Source organism: Plodia interpunctella, chromosome 14, assembly GCF_027563975.2.
Source record: "Plodia interpunctella isolate USDA-ARS_2022_Savannah chromosome 14, ilPloInte3.2, whole genome shotgun sequence".
Lineage (NCBI taxonomy): Eukaryota > Metazoa > Arthropoda > Insecta > Lepidoptera > Pyralidae > Plodia > Plodia interpunctella.
This window is the reverse complement of record NC_071307.1, coordinates 4,971,714-4,996,783: the sequence shown is the minus strand read 5'-3', so window position 1 is coordinate 4,996,783 and position 25,070 is coordinate 4,971,714. Positions and strand designations below refer to the sequence as shown.

The 25,070-nt window shown below is 35.1% G+C and overlaps 1 protein-coding gene and 1 long non-coding RNA gene across 4 annotated transcripts in view; one reads left to right on the top strand and one right to left on the bottom strand.

The window, feature by feature from the left end:
• LOC128675443 (monocarboxylate transporter 4-like) overlaps positions 1-25,070 on the top strand; it is a 42,896-nt gene that overhangs the window by 9,573 nt on the left and 8,253 nt on the right. For 2 of the 3 annotated variants that reach the window (XM_053754868.1, XM_053754869.2), the window contains exons 2-5: positions 17,754-18,086; positions 20,356-20,525; positions 22,579-22,729; positions 24,895-25,013. In XM_053754868.1, the coding sequence (XP_053610843.1) occupies positions 20,402-20,525; positions 22,579-22,729; positions 24,895-25,013 (394 nt within the window). In that variant the 5' untranslated portion in view covers positions 17,754-18,086; positions 20,356-20,401. Of the gene's footprint in view, positions 1-17,753; positions 18,087-20,355; positions 20,526-22,578; positions 22,730-24,894; positions 25,014-25,070 lie in introns of those variants that run through there. The other variant, XM_064436363.1, reaches the window with a different exon arrangement.
• Positions 1,585-2,956, bottom strand: LOC128675444 (uncharacterized). The gene is made up of 2 exons (XR_008405281.2): positions 1,997-2,956; positions 1,585-1,753 (listed from the first exon to the last, which is right to left on the bottom strand). It is a non-coding gene; the product is annotated as an uncharacterized LOC128675444 (long non-coding RNA).

The following is a 25,070-nucleotide window of genomic DNA, read 5'->3' as shown; positions in this document are numbered from 1 at the left end:
TGGAGATTCGACTTACGTCAGCGCACGTCAATGTCAAAACCTATAGAATACAACAGAGACGTGACGTGCTGCGTTGTCATCGTAACGGGTTACGACTGAGAAATGAGACATGGCTCTAAGCCGTCATACACAAGTACAGCCTTCGTACATTCGAAGAAGCGACGCAACAAGCTTCACTGCAGCCTTTTCTCCAGAGACGTCAATTAACAAATGTAGGTGTTATACATATATTAAAAATCCTAAATATAAAATACCTAAGAATAGTTTATTGACATAATATAATAATTTAATTGTACTTATTCATTTATTGAATAAAACGAATGCGTCATTCCATGTGATATTTCTTATCTATTTTAATTATATTCACAATAGAGTTAACAAAATAACAATTGTAACTCCAATGTCTACAATACTATACTGTTTTAAAAATATAAGCAGACATAGAGACAGGCAGATATCGCGAAGCGATTTAGTTTTATACTATAATTACACTCGTATCATATATCGTTTCAGAAAGGCTTGTTTCAAAACTTTATTACACTTGAGTTTTTGTTTGTACCTCATAAAATAGTTTATTGGGTACTAGCTGCGCCCCGGGGCTTCGCTCCCGTAGGAATTTCGGAATAAAAAGTACCCTATGTGTTATTCCAAGTTATTTTCTATCAGTCCTCCAAATTTCATAACAATAGGTCCAGTAGATAATGCGTGAAGAGGTAACAAACAAACAAACTTACTTTCGCATTTATAATAATAGTTGGGATGGCTGCGTAGCCATCCACTGCGACTGCTGAATATGCATTCAGCAGTCGCAGTTGACGCCATATCCATTAACTATATCTATTCCTCATCAAAATCACCACCAGTTTTGCCGTGTAAACAGACACGGACAGACAGACAAACAGACTTACAATATAACAGTATGAATATAATACTCATCGGAGAGAAAAAGTGTTTTAGTAGATTATAATTCAAGTCAGAGAATAGGGAAAACGACAAACGGCTACATACAGGATAAGTCCGTACATGTATCATTCTCGTGTTAATTTTAATTTATGTACGAGTAAGTACATAAGTATTGTTCGTACAATAAAAAAGAATACTCACTTATAGCCTAATCCAGGTACGTAATCGTAATTATGTCATCCATTTTAAGATTGTTTACAACGGGCTCCCAGGTCTAATAAGAAAGTTATATGAAGTTCCCAACTGGTGAGTGAAAGTTTTCAAAGGTCTTTATTGTGTTTGTGAATGGGTGGAATTTATTTCATCCACCTTCTTTGTTTTTGTCGGATGGTGAATTCGCTTACGGACATAAGGGGGCAAAGAGTAGTATCTTACAATCAAGATTATTCCAATATTGTACTATTCGATAAGTGTTCAAACCATTCAAAACCTCACCGCAGCAATTGTTAAATTTTGTTCCAAATGAACTGAAATCTTACTTTTTTTTCTGGGAAGATGTAGTGAGATATTGCATAACCGTTTAGATTACGTGTAAGTAATAAGTGCACATCTGATTCTAGCGGAGGACGAATTCATGAACCACGTATATTCATCTAGTGGAAATAGGGAAACAAAACAAAATTACCTATGAATTCACTCTTATATTTCTATAACGTCTAGAGCATGATCTGATGATATCCAATTGAAAACACATTCGCCGTTTTAGATATATTTGTCTCTACTGTTTCACTTTGTAATTAAGCATTATATTTTTTTCACATTTCAAGAATACGTAGGTGGCTTGTCAATCCTGAAAATAATACGAACATGAAATTAAATAAATATCTACAATGCTAAATAAACTAATGCATAAAAGGTAATTCTAAATTAAAACCAATTTTGAAGCTTAGAACTACTTATGTTATTTTTAGGAATGATTTTAATTATCTTCTGAAGATTCTGATGGTAATAAATTTTTTAATCTAGAAACATTTTTTGTAAGCTCTAATTTTAAAGTTTATGTTTTTAAAGTTATTTAATAATATAAACTTACCTACTAGACATAGACAAACGTGAATTAAAGATCACTTATCTACGTTATCATCCACGGAATACATAGAACTATCATCATTATTTTCTATACAAAATCCAGATACTTTTTTCTGATTATTAGGACATTTTCCAACTATGAATCCAGCTCTATCTTCTATCATTTTGTTTGATTCTGTTGATTTTTGATGGTGATTGTGAATTCTCGGCTTGACTCTTTCCAAAGACACTATCAACAAATTCGGTTTTACTGGCGTTTGCATAGTATTTAAGTAAACGTATGCAATAACTCCGAATAAAAGTAAGCACAAACCTACAACCAAGCGAATTGATGACTTCATTGTGTCGCACTTTTGAATGGCACTACGCGAATGACCCGATTATTCCTTATGCCCGTTTATAAGTCTGCAGTTTTAGCAAACATTGTTTTAATTCCCTGTGAATCTATATGACGCAGAAAACTGATTGTGGTACCTACATACATGGAGGCAAACTGCTCTAACTATTATTACATTCTTGGTATGATTATTTATCTACATAGGGGATAAATATTTTCTAAAGAATCCACAAAAAGAACCACGCGACGATCATTGATGAACAAAAACGCCATAGTTGGACTTACTTTCTATTATGATGGATTGATATATCACTGTAACAGCACGTACATCATGTCATATTCATCCAGTTGCCGTTTCAAGCACAACATGGGTGAATGCGAATCCACTCACGATATCACTAACTCACCAAAGCTTAGCTATAAATACTACGAAGCAGCACGACGCAACGCTATGCGATAGGACAATACCAAACGTATGTTTGTGTTTACTTGCGGCCTGGTAATCTTTCAAACATGGATAGCATCGCATCGCGTTATGTGTGCAGCGCAGTTAGCACGAAGTATACAGGGACACAAAATGCATGCGACCTACTTATCAATGCAGGACATTATTTCTGTCTTATTAACTCTTTACAGAAATGGTTTAATGAGCCTATAATAGGTTATTAATAAATTATATAGGTTATTAATTATATTATAGGTTATATATAGGTTATTAATAGGTTAATAATAATAGGTTGTTTACTGTCCTGAATTTTGCTAACAACAGAAAAAAATTCGACTGGGGACAGCCCCAGTCGAATTTTTTACAGCTACTATGTTACTGTCCCTTTTAACTACCACTCCAGGCGAACTACACAACGATAATGTACCAATTTGCCAGTGGCGACATTTAAGGTTTACTGTAGACAAAACCTCGCATCCACAGAGTATAAAGTGGCGGTTACATCTTACTTGGAATACATTTGCTTCGCTAGAGATCTCACAGGTAATACAGCGGTAATACATTTTGTAGCGAGTTGCCATTTCAATATGATAAAATACGAGTATGCATTCAAACATCAAATATTTTAATGTAACATTTTATTGAAAAATGAAAAACGCAAGCTTTTTGTCAATCAGCAATCACAGTACAATATGGGTAAATTGGATAAAACAAAATGGTTTTCGCTCTACATATTTCATAGCCCACGTGAACCACGACACTGGTCATCCGGCCTTAGAAATTACAAAAACAAACATTTTAAAATATAAATAAAAATAACTTGTATAGGACCTCTATTGTACGAACTAAATATAATTCAACTACACGACTAACTAACTAACTACGTTTTTTTCAGGTCACCGTCTTTTGACACTTTGAACTATGTATCAGGGCAAGAAGCTGTATCCGTTACAATAAAAAATTACAGTCGGATATTTTATACTAGGTGCAACGTGTACACTGTACAGCCAACAGCATATCAACCTACCCAAAACCAATGTAAAATCGCCTTCTTGAAAATGTAAAATCCTTCCATTCAGGGTAACATAGCATGTGGTTGACGATGTACATAAAATAAATATCGATATTTTAGGTTTATAGAATTTATTTCTCAAAAGAATATATAAACTTCACTTACAAACTTATTTACACCTCCATCGGCCCCTCTCTAGTCTCGGTGGGTGACGTTGAGATGGGTATACAAAACCCAAGGACACAATCAAGACGGAAGAACCGAGATTATTATAGAAACTTATGAAAGCCACTGTTTCTGTTCATTTTTATAGTAAATAATCATCGGACTGCTGGCGGTAAGCGCAAAAACGACGTTGGACTGTCTAAGGGTAGTATTTTCTTTGAAACTTCATACCTACATGAACACTTCTATTTTGTATTCAATGTAAGAAGGCATCTACTAATACTAAAGATTTTAATAAATAGTTACTTAATAAATTGTATTAGCAATTTACATTTACAAATTTCAACAAAACATGTTTATTTCTTTTTCAAAACTTGGCATAGGTTTTGAAAAACTAATAAACAATCAATCACGAAGTTTCCCTAAACTACACAATGGAATTATTTAAGCAATTGTCTTTTCAAACCATATTGGTACAAGTAAATGGTTTATATAAACTTAAAGTAAACATCACACCACAATATTTCCATTTAATCCTAGTGTTGCTGTCACAATTCTGCCTCATTCATTTAATGTCAAATGAAGTTTATGGGACGTTAGTTGGCCTGTTATTTATTTGCGGGCATCGCATGAGACATTTCGTCTTATTTAAGGTTGAAATGAGAGGCATAGAAGGAGCGTAAAACTATGTGAAAATAACAAAAGTTGAGCTTATTACTAGGCATTGTTGATACTTTTTACTAGGCAATTGTTGTGTCATTAATCTAAACTTGGATTTAGTAGGTACTTCGTAAGTATTGACTAAATCCATGGCAAATTCAAATAGTTTGTTAAATGTTCTTGAAATATTTTATATCATATCCAATAGTCTCTGTATGCAATCTTCTGGCTCTCGGTCATCGCAACGATCGATCGTAGTAGCATTCAGGTATCTCGGATTAAATAAAATGAAATTAAAAGTTCTGTTTATTTTTGTCTTGTGCAAATATTGAATGCTTCCTCAAACAAATGAGTTGGACTATCAATTTTTTATTTCGGGATTCGAATGAGCTGATAAAACAAAAATACTAGAAGAGAGGAGATTTTTAATAAAACAACATTTAAATGTAAGGTATATTCGAAAAGAGAACGAATTAAAAAAACTAATGGTGGTCCGATATTGCGTGGGTGTGTGTTACTGAAAACATGCACTATATATGCGTTTATCAGAACCACGTTTCTATGAGTGGCGCCGTAACCATGTTATGAAAAAATGTATGTAATTAATATTTTGTTGTAAAAATGGAAAATGGACGGTGTTCACTTTGTTAAATAAAAAAAGCAACACGCAAGTCCGTTGAGCGACAGAGGAGTATTTATATTGCAGAGGGATTGCTATTAAAACGATCCTACAAATACAACCACAAAGCGTGTACGATTTAGGATATACAATACACTGGTTGCATTTAATCCAGCTCTGAGTTTTAAATCAGTCTTCATTTCTTGGATAAATTCGGTAGGATTAAAACGTTGTTTTTACCTAATTGTAAATTTTATTTCGCCAAATAATATGGTGGTCTATCTCAAAAAAAAGACATGTTTAACCTTTGGAAGACATTTTTTATTAATACAAAGCGCATGAGGAAAATTAATCTATGAATTATTAACTTCCATCTACAACTTATTTATACGGATTATATAACGAAAACAAATACAAGTATCCAATATCTTCCCTCGTCTCACAGAAGTGGGCGTGGATGGATAAGCAATCGAGGGCTTACACCTTTTGCCCTATACATTCACATTATTGCCAGTTCGCTTTGTAAACGGGGAAAAATTACTAATAAATGTAAAAACGAAAGTTTAGTTCGGAGTGTGGTGAAATTTTTTCGTCGAGTGAGGGGTCGTGAGTTTAGCAGGTTCATTTATTTTTCTTTTAATATGGTGGCTTTTAAATTAAAACATTTATTAACCACTAAAATCATTTTCTAAAACGTCTTTTTTAATTAAATTGCTGTAAACTCTTAAAAAGACATGGTAAGACTGTCCACTTGTAGGAAAAAACGGAGTTTAGGTATATCTTCCGGCAACCCTGTCATGGAAAACTGTCAAGGCTTTTCATCCCTTAGACGCCTTGTACGACGACCATGATGATGAGAGAGTATGGATCGAGTGATATTACCCCATGACAACCCTGACACACTGGTTCCTAAGCGATTTCTCAGCTAAGTACTACTACTATTATGTCTGCTTGGCTTTGTCGCGCCTGTGCTTGGAGCCCTCCATCGACTGTGGAGCGCCTTGACCTGACTCTAACAGACTTATGTACGAATATCTGAATGATATATCTGTAGCTTATTATTTTAGTTACAAATGTATATGTGATTGCGACGCATTTATGTATTAGTCAGAACTTAAAAGTATCGTAACAGTATTATGTATATGGGTTGTGATTCACAACATTACGGTACAAAACGTTATAACATTTGTAACGAACTTGATATTATTGTATATACGAATGAATATATGAGTTAAAAATTAAGTGACAAATGCGAATTGGTGTCATGCACCGAAGGTTCCATGGAACTCCAAAATAGAAGAAAACCAGTCTATTTCATATTATTTTCAGCCGAACAATATCGGCCATTTGTAATTAGGCCAGCCGAGGATAGATAGTGTGAAAATAGACCGCAATTTCAATCCCAATACAGTTTTCCTATCCGCAGTAATCGCACCAACTCCGACTCGTAATAAACATTTGGTTCGGTTCATTTGGAATTTATTAAGTGGAAAGTGGAAACACAGGTTGATGCTTCGAACGCGTTCCGTCTTACCGCAGAATTTGTGCGATTCACTCTAGATATTTTGATGTCCCAGTTCTGCGTACAAATATGCTACGAACTCGTAGTAATAATATATCATGTTTATGATATTATCGTCGTCTAAGTTTAAAGATCGTGGGCGGGTTCGGCTCATGTCGGAACACCCATATTGTTAATTGTTGCTTAGTTTCAGGATTCATCACCTGTGTAGCTATTATTAACAGTTTTTGATCTATTGTCAAGTTGTGCGTTATCCAACGCGAACAATCTTTTTTGCAGCCAGGTGTTCGTGTAAGGTGTTATTTATTCTTGTCATGCTAATTCCCTGATAGACGCCTCTATCTCTCGATATGTAACAACGATGTTTGGTACAACAACTTATTTAGGCCGACCATCTTTAGTTTCGTCTGTGAGCATACGATGTCCACGATTAAACTTATTAAACCGGTGAAACACAGTGGTCTTCAATGACGCTTGATCCCCAAAAGTCGAACTTATTTTTCGATGCTTATTAGTTGCCAGACTATATTGGCACACATACCATCCTTGTCGACATGCAACAATTTCTATTAATCGGTACCATAAGGATTTTGTTACTCAATCACGCAAAATGTACCGAACGGATGTTCATAAACTTCCGCACGCGCGTAGATTCCAAAATTCATACAGGAGCGAAGCCCCGAAGCCCGCCGTATACACTTAAATGAAAACGGTTTCAATGATGGTAGTCCAATACCGATCAATAATGACGTTACCATTAGCGCCATGGAATGAAAACATGTAACCATGAATGTAATATTACAAGAACGCTCATAGCTGGTGACATTTTCACGTTGTATAACGTTAGCAGTAACAATTCGCGGCGGATGGCGAGAGGTCAACATATGTCCATCCGTGTGTTTATTCAGTAAGCGAGCCGGGCACGCTTCCAATCTCTCTACTGAATACATTTTACGCGAGTACTAATACTAACTCCATTATATTTACAATCACGAATGTCGTTACAATTTTCGATACTTATTTCGGTAGTCACTGTTATCTTTTTAGAAAATTGTAACAAGTGTAGTGTTGTAATCCTCTAAAATAGACGCAAATATTTTATTCGTTTCAGGGTAATTTACAATTAAATTTCTTAAGAAATGTATTTCTTCAGTCTCTCTATCAGTTTTATTAGTAAAGTCAACACATGGTAGAATTATAAAAATCTTTCAGCAGTGCATATTTGTGCAGCATATTTGTGAAGAGCAGTCCGCGGAAATCTAATAACATTTATATGATAGAAATCTGATTTAACCTGTAAAACATGTATGAATGGGCAACTGATGTCATATAAATGTGCCTTTCTCTCATCACTGCATGTTCCCGGTTGCGTTTGGGGTTGTGAAGCCACGAAGCCCGTGGATTAGCGTAAAAAAAAAAACCTTAAAATGTTGGAAGATTCGGCTGTGATTCTACAACCGGCGACCTGCCAGCAGTCAACTTTCCTTGGGAATGCTAATATTACCTATCAGCTGCCTAGTTTGTATATCCCTTAGTCGCCTCGTCCAATAACCACAAGAGGATATGGAATGGTCCTATTCTAGGGTGGAACCACACGTCATGAGATAAATATGAGTATTTTTCTCTTAAAAAACAAATTTTAATCTAACTTCGCAGACTCGAGACACGCGGTCTCTCAAAGAATACTTACACAACGATAAATTCTACGACTAACAAATGATGAAATACAATTTCTATTTTAATTTTTCATATAAATCTTGATTGGACCGATAGAAAAAGTTTGACTAGCACCATTTTCATGCGACATAAACAGAGGTACTGAACCTTTAGAACTTCTTAGTGACAAAGGGCTTAATGCCTATTTTCTGCGTTTGAATTTTCTACGCATCTTTGCTTTTCGCATTTTTCGAAAATACTAGTGAATCTCGACATAAGTATTTATATCCATGATTTAGTCAAAACCGATTGTTATTACCAATAATCTAAAAAGACTGACATACCAAGAGAGACATACCATATTCTATAGTAGAATATATAATACCTACTTCCATGACATATTGGCGACCTCATTTAATTATCGTATACAATGGAGTGTGTAACATTAACTGAATCCATTGAAGGCTATTTGTGGCCACAAATTACGTGTAGTCGGAGGAAAATGCTCGTTATACTGAATTGCCGAGAGTATGCTAACGATATAACGCCTACCTTATTGTCTGTTGATAGGAATACTGCTTCACCCACTAGGGCCGAAACTTGTAGAAATCTTATTTAGATTTAGATCTAGTATTTAGTTAATTTCTACGTGCAATGGTCTGACTACTAAGGATGATGACGACGATATCGAGAAGAAAGAATAGGAAAGCTGTCTGGGCTTAGACGCTCAGATAGCGACCGGAAAAACATTCCGAGGAAAAAGATAGTTTTATTTTTATTAATCTTTGTCTATATAGATAAGTATCTATAGGTACTGTATAATAAAACTGTAAGTTGGCTATGTCTATACATAGGAGATATTAAAGAAAAATAATTATGGAGGGTCTTGGGACTAATAGAACCCACAACATTTTTTTATTTATTTTTGCCTGTCCGTATGTTTGTTCGCGCGTCACGCAAAAGCTACTGGATGGAATTTGAGGCGGTGTTATAGTCCGTTATTATAATTGTACAGTGGAAGGTAAAACTGAAAGTCTAGTATAGTTTCCATCGCGATACGTAATTTAGATTCCGAGATTATAATAATAAGTTAGGAGAGAAGCACGAAATAAACGTGGGCGAAGCTGTGGGCAAAAGTTATTCATGAATATTGCACTCGAAGTTTAAAAATTGTCGTGTAACCTATAGGTTATATATCATATATGATATAGGTACTCCTACATATTTAATTAATGTACAAACAGCTATATGAACAGATCGGGGGAAGAGGAAATAACAAGGAAACAATGTGGGATCAGGATCGCGTATTTATTATCACAGTTCGGAAATCAGTATGGCCGCTATCGCATAGTTCCTTCCTATTGACATAACGACCTCTAGTTCATATTCCCAGACACGTCATATGAGAGAACCGCTACCACCTCCTTATGTTTTTCGAGTCCTTTTTATTTCTGTACCTTTTTTGTATTTTCTTATAAAGTAAGAAATTTATTTCAAACAAAATAATCTACATTAACGTTATAAAATTTAATTTACTAAATAATATAATCGGTTGTACTGCCTGCAAAAGCATAACTTTTAATAAAATCTATTAAAAAATCCAAATCGTCTACCGAGAGCGTGTTCCGTCGCTTCCCATTATGTCAGATGACAGTTATAGGAAGTTTTCAACCTTTGGTTCAACAATAGTCTACAGAAAGGGTTTTTATGTCCGTGAAATACCTATCAGATACGAATTATAACAGATACTGTGAAATTTATTGATAGTAATAGTTTCGAAACTTCATGTACTTTTCATATAGAAATGTACTCAGTTGTGTAGACCTAGCTTTGTAATGAGAAGACTTTAAAAGAAGACTTGGAAATCAAAACACGAAGTGTCCCTGCAATACTCGTAAATATATAGATAGTTCTTAGAGCTCTTTCAGGAAGAATCTCGAGATGATTTATCTATTCTTTTAGAATGAAAAGAGTCGGGAGGCGAGCGCATGAGAAGATAGAATGACACTTGCTTCTCTAATTATTCGCAGTCACAGGCCGCCCACATGCTCATGAATCACACAAATACGTCATAAATATGCAAATAATTAAGAAGACTCTCCAATGAGGTATTTATTCCGCCTCGTCATATAAGATAGCGACCGCGGGAGTAGTGGCATGGGTATGTCACTTCACAACGTAAGATGAGTTATTAAATGTTATTAAGGTGATCACGTCACACGTTATAACTTGTTTTGCATACAGTTAATACCCGGCTCTACTCGTGTGTCAGCAAGTCATCCACCATGCTATTTATAGTATACCACACAACGGAAAAGTCTACATTACACTGAGATATATATATTCCACCGGTGGGCGTACTTCAGATTTATTTTACACGTGCGGATAAACGAATGTAATTGGCATTTGAGGAAAAAAGCTAAGAAAAGTTTTGTTAAACATAGCTCAAACAATAAACTCCCGACGAGAAAAAGACAAATTGGCCTATTAGTGTAATGCATAAGTTCCGTTATAAATTCGGTACGAAAGTGGGACTTTTGTATAACAATCCCAAGCGGGAACGCCAAAAACGAACAATACATTACTACATTTATGAACTCTTTTATTTTCAGCTTAACTAAAAATCAATGAAATATATTAACAATATTCTCGCCTATATCCCCTTTACTGCTTGTCAAAACCTTATTAAGTTCGATCTCGATTGTAATTTTTATACATAGTTATGCTGTCAACAAAGTTTTACCCACATCATTCTATAGTCGTATACACATCATTCTATCTATTGATGTATTGTGTTGACATGAGTTCCCTAATAATGAAGATCCAATGAGTCATTATCTTTAACGAGATAAACCATGAAGCAAATTATTTTTTGTCATCGTCCCTAATTATAAGATTTGTACAGTCACGCGATTAAGGAGGAAAATGCTGAGCAAATTACTTGAACACAAGTTGGATGAACGAAAAAAGATTACCTTTGTAAGGTGTTAAGATAGAATAAGATAATCTTCACATAGCTGCCGAGTTGATTGGTAAAAAAAATAAAACTAGATTTTAGTCCATCTAACTTATATCATTATTATACCTAATTACGACAAGGAGGACAAAATAGGATTTATCCGCCAAACTTAAATGTGTATATGTACTCACATATTTACTACACGAGCCCGTAAACATAGTGCAACAAATATACAGTGACATTATTATAATGAAACAGTTCAGTCCCTGTAGAGATTCACCCTCGTTAGAACGGATCTCATAATAACATATTACATTACTATTAGTATTTCATACATTTATTATACAGTAATGAAAAGGTAATTATACATTTTAGAAAGGGTGAATAGTTGGCTAATTCTATTCGAAATGACGACAGTTATAACTAATAGTCAGGGGACGTTTAGATCCTCCAGGATGTAACGACTTTCCTTGTTGTTACTTTTTGCCAAACTTTCCTCTTGGGTCCGAAACTGTCGAGGGAAATGGACTTAGTAATAATATGTGATGTTGATGCTCATTACATGACCACAAATTTGCTTATTGGATATGATAAATTGGTCTCCTACGCGTCGCGCAGCGATAGTTTTTCATAGAAATGCGCGGCGGTTAGAGAAAATCGAAATAAATAACGTAGTTAAGTTATAATTAGTTTTGTCAAGTTAGTAATTGAATTTCATTACGATTTCAAATATTAAGAAATCACTTGAAATTTTGATATTTGGTATTAAATGTAATGTTATTTGGGAAATTGTAGACGGTTTGTCTTCCGGTTTGTGTTCAGTCGTTCGTTCAGTCTTCGATCCCTTGAAAAGATGTAAATTATATTGTCATGGAATTTTGTATTTTAAGAGCTGACATTGTACCTAACTAGAATGACACAAACTGCGTCATAATAGTTATCTTATTTATTTAGTATTGTTGTAACTAGATGTCACCCTAAAAATATATAAATTTAAACTTTCATATTATATTTAAACAAATTATTCAAATCCCTATGAAGAAAGTTACTTAACGACAAGATACAACCCAAGACTTTTGTTTAAAGAAAGTAAAGTTTTAATCGATCCGTCTTCGGAAACTTGAATCGATTACAAAGTATTCGGAATTCAATTAAGAGACGAGTTCCACCGATGTTATTAAACTCGACAGCTAATGTACTGTAAAAGTTAATTATCTATCTAGATGGTCCCGGCAAGATTCTTTTATATACGATATTATACGATTAAACAGACGTAGTAGTAGAAGAAAATAATATTTGTAGACAAAATGCTATTTTATGTTATTACAAAAGGGAATATCAAGAACTTATTGAAATTGAAATGAATTTGTAATTCTATATTCCACATACTAAAAAAATTAACATTCTCTTAACTTTAGAGAAGGAATATTAACAAAAATTAAATTATTTTGGATGATGACGTTAAAATATGATAATGGGTTGTAACCTCGGTACCGCCCTGCCACAGAGATAGTGAAAAAAAATATCCTACTAATACTATAAATGCGAAAGTTGTTGAGGATGTATGTGTGCATGTGTGTATGTACCGTACAGTAGATTTTGCGTAGTAACAAAACTTTGTTACTCTACATGCATAAATACACGGGTAAAATATAACCTGAAATAACACATAGGGTTAGCTTTTCATCCCGAAATTTCCACAGGAACGAAGCTAGTAATTGAAAATAAAAATAAAAATGAAATATTCCTTTGATACAAACATAAAGTGGCAAGTCATCGAATCCATCATTTGTAACAGTAATTATAAATGTCTGTCCGATACGTGGGAGCCTCTCAGCATTGTTCCAGTGGGGCGTGTCCACCACACCCCCTACACTTATTGGAGATATCAAATCATAACCAGTTCTTATAACAGTGGTATAAATTAGCCCACATCATTTTATTCCAGTGTATCTAGTTAACGCAATGGTGGAATGCATACGGTTATTATATCAGTGATTCTGATTCACTATTGTAATAAATTATTATTATATAAAAAAAAACAAAGTGAAAGAAAGTAGTGTCATGTAAAATAATGTAATGCTATAAAGGGCCGTGCACACCTAACACGCACGTATCTTGCACGGGCATAGCAAAATTGTACGGAATTATACGCATGGAATTGTAATTCCATTCCACTGTGCAGCAAAAGTATCGCACAGGAATTCGATGTGTACGGGCCTTAAAATGCTACAAAAGATTTGGCTTTCTGCGATCAACAGGTAATGACGCGACCGATAATTAAGCACTTAGTTATCATGAAAATTAAATGAATAAAATGTCTTTTACGATATCCCTGTAAACTAAAATAATTACGACTTACATTATGTAATCCATACATTAAATTAAAAATGTCGTTGACGCATAAAACATTACTATTATGTGTATAAGCGACAATACGAATTCTTCTAGAGTCAATTTATTATTTACCGATAACTTTTACGTCGCTAAATAAATAATAATGTAGTGACATTATGAGAATTTAATCACCGAAAGTTACAGCCTATCAGCGCCTGCGACAATGTCTTCCGAGTTTAATAATCATAAATCTGACATAACGGCCATAATACAGAGTTGAGTGTTTTCATTAGTTTATTACTCAGAAGCGAAAACATCCTGAGACATGTGTATTCATCATTTATACATTACTGAATTTGTTTTATCTGGCAACTGTCCCGTTTTGTTAAATTATTTTGATGTGATTATTTTAGAGAAATTAGGCTATGACCTTATCTATTACTATCTCATTCATCGGTAGCCCGACCATTCTTTCTTATACATTGCGATTTAGACATACATAGTATAACATATACTAACCGTGTTTCAACGCGCAGGAAAGATAGGTTGGGCTACCGATGAAAGGGATACGAGTATATTTAGGATCAAAAAGTTCTTGGGATCACTGGCTCCAGCCTTACCTTTAGCTTCATGGCTCTCCCGATCTCCACCGGGACTCACTGCGACCCGCGAAGTTTTTACTACACTCGAATTTTGTTTGCGAAGGAAACTTGCAAAAGTATCAGCTCTGGGGAAATATTGCCATGTTGGAAAATATCTCGAGGCCTATCACGTAGTGAATAAAAACTCAGGGATATCTTCCTAAGTCCTCGTACACTCTGAATACATATTCAAAGGGCTAGTTACTAAAAGTAAACTTTTTATAAAATATTTTTGTCTATGTATATTTTTAACGGGTTATTAATTTATTTAAAAACTGTATTTCACCTAATAACTAAAAATTACGGACAAATGGTGGACTTAACGTCATATGTCGCCTAGGTATTTATAACTAGGCTACACTTATGGTTGACTGGTAGCTAATGCCACAGTTGTAGTACTACTATAGTGTTACAATTTTGTGATTTCTAATAAATAAATAATCTAAAATTTACAATCGTTCCATTGAAGGACAGCCCTAAAATATTTCGATAGAATACAAGAATCTAATTCATTTAAGATAAATAGAAAACATTTGTACCCTACAAATTTCGAATATGAAATTTATCACAATGACCAACGCCTACATAATAAATGATTGTTCACAAAAATGAGTACCACAAATCACAGGAAGTATTAAGGTTAACGAGAAGAGAAGTAAGTATCACGCACACAGTTACGGAAATCCAAGTGGTCATTAGCACTATGACGTCACATTGGCGCTGGCGCCGACCCAGTGAATAATAGCCCTAATAAATCAATCTGCAGACCAGATGTCTTGTCCGAAATCTGGATGATAGACATTTGGACGTATTCATTATTTTTAGTGTGCGATGAAATTTTAAGGATTATATTTAAAATCATCTGTGTCTCGGTGAAACCATGAAAATTAAAGCATTGTTTAATTCTCAGCGATAGCGATGCAACTGAACATCACGTTTTACAGTTTTAAAGTCTTCTTTTACTGTATTAGTAAGCATGTTCCCTTAAAGTTTTCAATACCATAAACCGATTGTTTATTTGCTAGTAACGTGACTCATCGTCCATTAAATAATTAAAATAAAAGTATATTTTACGGGTATTCATTTTAATATATATTAACCACAATATTAACCCTGTGAGATCTAAAAGGGTAGTCATAATAATTCTCTTTATATCCTATTTATATTCCTAAACAAACATTTGTTTGTTTAGGACTCAAGTTGTGGAACAGCTTTTTAATAAGGGCTTTTAAAGAAACGTAGTTATAAACGCAGAATAGGATGCATGTAACCAACCTATATAACTTGTGACTGGCAATAAAATCTGAATCTGGATCAGGCAATGAAAATACGTTCTCAAAAGTACAAAAAACAATTCAAATGAAACATGTTAATCACGTAATGTTACGTGAGACCCTTTTTCTAATGTACTTGTAATCTATGTAATTACATAGATTTACAATTGTTTTAATAGCTGAAAGGGGTCATAGACCTGAGTATTTGATATGAATTTCAACTTGATACAACAGCGTACATAAGAAAAATGGGCTTGACAGACGGAACTCTGAAAATAGATAAATATCTCTCTCACTCTCATCTTTGCGTATTCCCGGTTTCATTTGGAGCTGTGTCGCCCCAAAGCCCATGAATGGCGTAAAATACATAACATTTTAAAGCTAAGACATGATTATAATATCTAAAAAGCTAAAAGCTTATCTTTTCATCTCATTCGATATCGAATAGCTATTGCTAGAAGACATCATTTCCTTCTGAAGAAATCTCCCGAGTAAAAGAAATAATTTAATCTGAATGGAAAAAAGTGAATAGTGACCTGGTAATGGAAACTAATCATATTGAAGAGAGAACCTTTACAAGATAAGCTCGCAAGAAGCTAAGTAGGTACGTATATTGCAAGGAGCTAAGTAGGTACGTAGATGAAGCTGCCTATGTGCTTATTAACTAGAGTTTCAATTTCCTGGAAGAGCTGCTTCATTATCTAAAGGAAATAGATATGTTTTATGAAAACTTTGGCTCTCAGTGATATTCTGCTTGTATATTATTAAATTACAATTTCTAAGGCCAGCTACATACTATAGCCGAACTCGGACAGATGTCGACGCGAATGCATGTACGTACATTGCGCATTGTAAATTAGTTCATTTCTTACCGCAATGAAATACCAACAATGAATCGGTCCACAATAGTGTGGAGCTAATACACGCTGATATAAGGATTGTACCTAGTAGGAAAGCCCAATCTCTGCTCATATTCACGGGAAACAGGTGCGATTGTGTCCAAAATGTGAATATGAAATACTTCATATGCTTACTTTATTATTTTAGATTAAATATTTTAATTACTTTTATATTAAACAAGAATAGATATTATGAACGTTCTTTCTACTCTTTAATAAATGAAACTAGTTTGTATATTTTACTTAAAACTGGGTTCTTAAGTTTCAAAATAGTAACATATAATATTTTTAATATATATATTCTATGAAATATTTAACTAGAAAAGTTAGGATGGAGTTGAAACTACCCAAGACGTAATTTAAGTTGCAATACATCAATATAGGCCGGCCATTGAGAAAGTTTCTTAAAGTTGGAGCAAATCCCTGTTATGAAGTTGAATAGTTCGCAAATAGTATCTCATTGAAAACTCTGAAAATTGTGTAATAAGACTTTGTGGGCCATAATGTAATTTATGAAATCAACTTTCAATTCTCTACTGTCTTATTCTCGCGTATTCCCCGTCACAGTCTCCTCGGCTGCGGTAGAGCTACAATAATGCCAAAAAAAATCGCTTAACAATTTGAAGCCTTATATGTATGAGTACTTTGCTGAAATTCGTCAACGCGGGATTCTAAAAATACGTAAAAATTACGTCTATGCACAAAAAGCCTAGGGCTGACATTTCGTGGCCGTCCCCACTAAATGGTTGATACACTAGGTTTTTTGTATTAAAGTATGTAACAAACTTTTCCCCATGTTCTAGTTCTTCTAGTGCCATCATGTCGTACACTAACCAAACCAACAAAAACTTACAATATCCTTGATCACTGTTGAATCATCGGTAACAGTTTTATCCCGAGCGCTCCTCAAAGTAATTCTGGCTTCAGTAATATTTCCGCCCACACTTTGATTCTTGAGATCGTGATGAGTGTACAAAGTGAAAATATTTCTGTATTATACTCGTAAATAGAAAATATACTATAATATGTGGACCAAAAAGAAAGATTCTAGTCTAAATCAGCTTATTATATAGTAGTATGAGCTAAAAGACTATTTTTTATTGGATGTTTTAAAATTCTGATCTTTTATTAACTCATGTCTTCATAAAATTTGTCAATTACTAATTTTCTCATTTTCCCATTTGTATAACAAGAATTTAGCGAAAATGAAAAAAAAATAATTTCTTTGTTTACAGGTAGAAATGGTGACAATTAAAAAATCAATAAATAAAATCCTAGCGATCACCTACGCAATGTTTAATCAGAAATAATGACAGTTGACGACATAGTGCCATAGACAGCGGATGTCGGATGCGAAGGCGGGACGCGTGACAGAGAAGTGACAATGTGTTGCGTGACGTGAGCGCGTGCGCATGGTGACAGAAGTGACAATGTGCGAGTGTGTGACATGAGCGTTGGTGGCGGTCAGAGAGGGATGCTGCTGTGACGTCACGGGCGTACGAGCGGCGGATGCGGCGAGCCAGCGTCTACAGCGTCAGCGAAGGAGTGGAGCGGTGCGCCTGCCTTAGGTACGATACTATTATGGTGGCGCGTGTTCCGCCCTTCTTTCTTCTTCGTTATCGAGCGTGTGTGTGTTGCTACACTGGTTTCAGATTTTATTCAACTACCCTTATGTGACAAATAGTCAATCAGTGTGTAGGTTTCCTCACGATGTTTTCCTTCACCGGAAGCAAGTCGTAGTATATGAAACTATTAAATGGGTTCCGTCCTAGAATAGGACCACTCCATACCCTCCCTTGGATGTCGTACGAGGTCACTAAGGGACACATAGCTTTGACAGGTGAAAAGAAACAATAATCCGAATGCAACCGCAAACACGTAATGCGAAAGAATAACTGAATAGATGGTAACTCCACTTTGATCGAACGAACAATAGTATGTTGTCTTCAAATCATAATGTTCTAAGTTTAAGAGTTAGCTAAGCTAAGCTAAGCCCATTAGGAAACTAAGTTTATACCTGAAAAGTTGCAGAATATCTGGTCATATAGTCAGATTTAAATCATAGGCAAACAACAGAACACTCAGCCTCACGAACACTTTTTCTACATGTAAATGACTCGCTGTTTATATGGTGTTCATTCTCATGCGCATAATAATATTGCAGAAAAATATACTGTACTTACAGTAGTAAGTATAGTGAAAAAGAATTGGACGACCAAAGATAAAAGGTGGGTACGACGATATATACGACTAGCACGGAGACATACAACCTCCTGCTACAGTATGCAGTGTTAGCTACTCCAGACAGAGCGAATCTCACGATTCAATGCCAATTTCATATCATTTATAATTTCATATCTGGTTTACTATATACTATAATATCTGGCTTCTAGTATACAATTTAAGACAAACAAAATCTTGGATAATAAGCTGGCTGTTCGTAATCCATTTTAATGAGATTATTAAACTCTATTTGCTTAATTAAAATAACTCACCCTAGCCATCCTTTTATCCCGTTTTAATCATCTCTCTTCCCTGGGGAAGCGCTAATTATCCGGCGCAAGAGTGTTATGGTATTATCAACAGATGAAGGGACGATTAGAGCCTCGTTATAGTAAAATCTTTGTTATCTCTGTTAGAATTAAGTATTTTATTTCTGGAAACAAAATCCCGATGTCAAAACACGTTTCTGTTGACTAAATGAAATGTTTATTCAATTGAAACATTGTTCCTAGGTTAACATATATAAATAAGAAATACAAATAGATGTTTAAATAGGGAATTGTATATTGTGCTACCTATATCATACAGAATTTATGAATAAGAATAAATGCTGCGTACCTATAACAGGCAACCGATAAGTTAAAAAAGCATAAAGCCTTTTAAACCTCAAACACAATGAAATAGGTACCTATTACACGTTTTTACTGAACTGAACTGCTGCTAAGGCTTGAGAAACTCAATTTTCAGTGCATTCGGCCGTTGAAAAAAATAATATATATGTATATATAACAACAACATACTCGCTTGGGGGAATAGTGCAATCCGTCGCAGTAATAAAACAGTCATCTGTGAAAATGTTGGAAACATTCAGTAAACAACGGCGGAAAGAGGAAACTATGATAAAAGCGACATGTGGCCATCGCATTACATAATATTTGCGAGCGCATATTTTCATGAAGTGTCTCTTTTCGTGAATATGTTTCGGTGTGAATTACATACTCATCTAAGTAGGTAACCAATATCTAAGTGTACAGTACGTGTACCTAAAGAACAGGATATGTGAAAGTTTTAATAACCAGGTATTTGTGATATCTATAGATTAATCCAAAAATGAATAGGGCATTCATAGGTACTTAATGGATGTTGGTAATATGAATTATAATGAAGACAACTGCAAATTATTAATTTTATCAAGGAAACTGGGATGATGTGTCTGAGACGTGTGTCAATGATAAACGTTTCCTAGACATTTATAGCTTGTTATACTATAACATCTTGCATAACTATTTTTTACCAGTATTTCAATGTGCCGGCTATACAGTATCGCGAAATAGTTCGGCGAACTTTGACGGATCCGGCATATCCGCAGTAAATAAAAGCTCTCATACATATAACACAATGTTCGTCCGAGTCCGAGTCCGAGATTAGTGATAGTGTGTAGCCTACATGACGAGTTGAATGGAGGAGCACGACATGGTCGTGGTCACCCATTTTGGTCACCTATCCAATGACCGACCATTGCGGAAGTGATGTCACTCAGTCGTTAAGTAACGGCCACCACCACAAACCAACTGTGGCGGCATCGATCGTCGTCACAATTTGTTGAATGTGCAGGTAGCGAGGGCGCGGGTGCGGGTGCGGGTGCAGCCATGGCCGGCTGATGGACCCGGGTTATTGGTCCCCGTCGCCGTCGGCCTCGCCGCCGCCGCCGCCCCGCGCCCCCCCGCCGCGCTGCCGCTGTCGCCTACCGCTCTCCACCAGCTACAACTGTCTGCCACACTATGGTAATTACACACCAGGCTCTGTTGGTCTCATTTTTAAAGTAGAAATAGTTCGATATGAAATTTTTAACATGTACAATCGTCGGCATATGTATGTGGTTTTATATATATATAGTGTTCCACGCTTCAAGCTACGGAAATCTAATGCAAATTCGGCGCTATTGCCGCGTCGTCATGTCATTGAAATCCATGGAGGGTAACTTTACGTGCTGTTGTCTGTATATCCCTGGGGATTGTTTGTTATGCAATAAATATTCAGCAATTTACAATTGTATTACTAAATCGTTTGCTCCTACGCTATCACGCGAATAATTGTATATCGAAATGTACTATGCTGTAAATATGTTATCAACAATCCGAAGCAATATAGTATATGTACGATAGAAACATAATCATCAATCGAAAGTTTGTGAGGATATATGTGTGTATGCACATACGTGCACGGGTAGAACATAACTTGGAATAACTTCATAAAACGACTAGCGGCCCGTCCCGACTTCGTTCGGGTAAAACCGTAATAAATTGTACACCCAAACATCAGGAATCACACTATTTAAAATGCCTTATCAATCCGTTGCGTAGTTTTAAAGATCTAAGCATACATAGGGACCGACAGACAGCGGGGAGCGACTTTGTTTTATACTATATAGTGATAACGCCTATTGGTTGAGGAAGCGACTGTGATAACTATCTAATATGAAAGAGAGATATATTTCACTTTATTACAAAAAGTAAACTGTGGACTTTAGGTGTGTCAGTCTTTTTTAACTGTTAGTGATGTAACTTATAGTAATGTACTAAATCACAATAAATAACCCACCCAGTTGGGTTTTTTAGCCTTAACATATTGTAAAATATAAACAGCGGCCGTATTGTTTTCTGGATTACTTCATAAAAGCCTGGCAAGCGAGAAAGTCATGGAAAACAAACTTGTGTAATGTTCTTACGAATCAACTGAATTTGTCAGGGTAAGTCAGAGTACAATTCTGTTTAAAATTCCACATATGCGATTTCAAGCACGTCTGCTTCCCTCAGCATTTATTGGAAGCCCAATTTAGCTGACTCAAGATTAAGTTAACCCAACTTGGAATACTCAATTACGATGAAATAAATGTAATCCGGTGATTAATATTTGTTTGGTAAAGTGCTAAATGTATTAGTATTATCTCTCTTATTATCTACCCGTTATAATAAGTACCTAGTTTAGTATGTTTGTAATTTTTTGGTATTGGGTTTCATATAATTTCAATATAAATGGAAATTGTTATCAAATTAAATCCATACATATTAATTTTGAAATAAGAAAGACACTATAAAATTTTCTTATGTATTAGTACGAATCCTCCCTTCGGAATGTTGATTATCCCGTTTGTTTAATCTCTGAAAAGATTTATGCTGAGTCTAATATACGGTCACGGCCACGAAGCCAAATTGCTTAATTTGAGGTAAACAAGTCCCAAGTCCGGCCAGATACTTTTCATGTAAATACAGTGCAACTTTGACCAAATAATGACACAAAGAAGCTCTGATTTGTTGACTGGGTATTAATATCCATTTATGTTATGGAACGAAGCGCAGAGGCGGTACTTATTAATTTTGGGTCAACAGGAATATTAAGTTACGTATACAATCTGCCCTCAAAACATAATAGGTAGTAAACAAAACAATACGATCACAGAACTAGATCGAGAATAAGATAATATGAGGTGTTTGATACCTGACATGATTATAGGATTATATAAATTATGGATCTATTAATCCATGTACTAAAAACTATATAACTATATTTATAGCATAGTGGAAACACGATTATGTGGGTTGCCGGTAAGTGAAAACCGAGTATATAGACGGTTTTTCATTGCGGTAAAAAATCTCACATACAAACTACACAATGCGCGTTAATTTACGTCAGCATCTGCCTGATTGTGCTTCGGCGATACTGTGGAATCGACATTAAATTAAGTGCTAAAAACAGGAATAGGGTTTTTGATTTTCTGCTTACTAAAATTAATGAAAATATACACGCTGGTCAGATAGATACCTTTTTCTGATACAGATGGTTGGGGAGACGGTGAAGAAGAGTCGACGGGCGGTGCTTTACGCGAACGGGAACTTCGCTCACTGCACCGCACCGTGCCGGCCCTGCGTCGCAGAGAGTTGGACACCCGCGCCATCAAGCATCACTTCTATCCTGAGGGAGGTTGGGGGTAAGACAAGACAAATGGTAGAAATATCACAAGAACTTGGCTCCCAACACCCACCGTGCCTACATTGCGCCTGAAAGACATTAGCAAAATACATTGCCATCCATGTAAGGGCAGTCATGCAAAAAGATTGTTCCTTTTATACTAGCTATTCCTTTTTGCCAGTCCATAGCTGACATTATTCTGGTTACGGATCGCATATCTACTATCTAATATGCGTGAGTACATATTTTAGATTTACGACCTCATCTCTCAAGATTTGTAGCATCCCTGTCTAGTGAATTTTAATATGGAAAATGTACAGGGGTGTTATATAAATTTATCTGGCATGGCGTACGTCAGTTGATAAGCGGAATAAAAGCGTAGGGGAGGCAGCTTGTCATGTAGCTGTCAGACATGATTATGTCCGTGTAACAGTTACGGGATATTTACATAAAGAAACGGTTTATCTGTTAGTCTCGTACCTATAACACATGCATCGGTGATGGGCGATTTAAGATTCAACTATTTTGTGACTTTGTCACGCAATAAAAATATGATGAGAGAAATTAGGCTGTGGTTACATATAAAGAGCTCTCCTAACACTGCAGCGTATGTTAGGAGAGTAGATTATGTCAATCAAATACTTTTGTTTCATAAATTTTCCCAGTATTTTAGACTTTTTAAATCGACATAATGCATAATGATTATATCCTGCAATAAAATTTTTGTGTACCTATTGTGAGCTGTTTCATATCTAAAAGTTAATGAGTAATTCATGGATTTGAAACCCAAATAAGAATATAAAAAACTAGCAAAAATACATACTTACTTATATATTTGCCGCTACTACGTACTAACTAAGCTTTAGATGCAAAAACATATTTATTGAGACAAGTCACAATCTAATTTTAGTGGGAGTTGATCCCCGAGCAACCACTAATTATACGTCTGTTGAATCTCCGCATCCGCACACATAAAGCCAAATATCTTGGATTAGGATTAGTTTAAGACCGACTACGATAGCAGATAAATGATGTGACAAGACCGCGCGAATGTAAATGTCATGTTATTATTTCTCCTGACACACTAGGACGTGATATGAGATCATTAAATGAAACCAGTATTCGAGTTATAGGAATTCGAAAGCTATTCTAGAACTATTCAAGTATTTCATCAAAAAATATGTCACAATGTCTTTTATATTCAAAAACTAAGGTTTACTTCGAAACAAAAACGTAACGTAATACAGGTTTATACTATGAAAAATGCTTTACGATAGTAAGTATATAATACATTTATGCTACTGGCCTATAAATGTATAATTTTATTTTTATTTACAATTTTACAGGTAAGTGCAACAGACCTAAGTGCCAGTATAATATTGAACGAAACCGACTGTGGATAACAGGAGCACTTTATTGTGAATATTGATATTAAATTACTTCGAAATTTATCTTTATCGGGTAATGGAGTTTGTTTGAGCAATTATATATTTTTTTATACATTTAAACAGATTTTTTTAAATGCTTAATGGAAATTTCTAAAATATACTTATATAGATTTAATTTAGTTTATTTTTAAGTATAGAATAGTTATTAGTTTTTAGGTACTACATTAAATTTCCAAAAAAATAATAAGCTTAATTTACATATCAGTAAACAGAAAACTGAACTTTACACAAACCGTCCATACCGTACACAATATACCTATATAAGAGACACACACTAATTCCCCAATCGATGGGATTTTCCCATCGATTGGGGAATTTAGAAATGTGATATCTCGCCGATCTTATCTCCCGAACAGTAAACGAATTTATATCTCATATCTCTAAGGCTATTTACTTTTCGCTTTATGTGAAACACCACGCTTTATATCAACCATGAGTTTTATATCCTTTCTACGTTAAAGATATACCAGAGACACTGCGTACACATACTTACTACTCACAACAGTGAGTAGTAAGTACGTAGTAACGCGTAACAAACTAACGTAAAGCAAAAGATCTATATTTTGTCCGACAGATTTACACTGAAAATCATAAAACTCTTTTTAAAGGTTAAAGTTCCCAAAAAACAAAATAATTTCATAACATTTTTACAACCATATTATATAACCTATGTCATCTAAAGTTTTAGAGCATAAGAAATAAATTAAAAGATAATAAAAGAGTCCACATTTTCCAGATGGATCGTGTGCGGCGCGGCTTTCTTAGCACACCTACTGTCCACCGGACTCCAGCTCGCATACGGAGCTCTGCACGTCTACGCGCTTCGACATCTGGGCCCCACCGCCGACCACGCTGGTAACTGAAATACAGGCAGTTGCCTACAATTCTAGATGATGGTGTGCGACGCGGTAG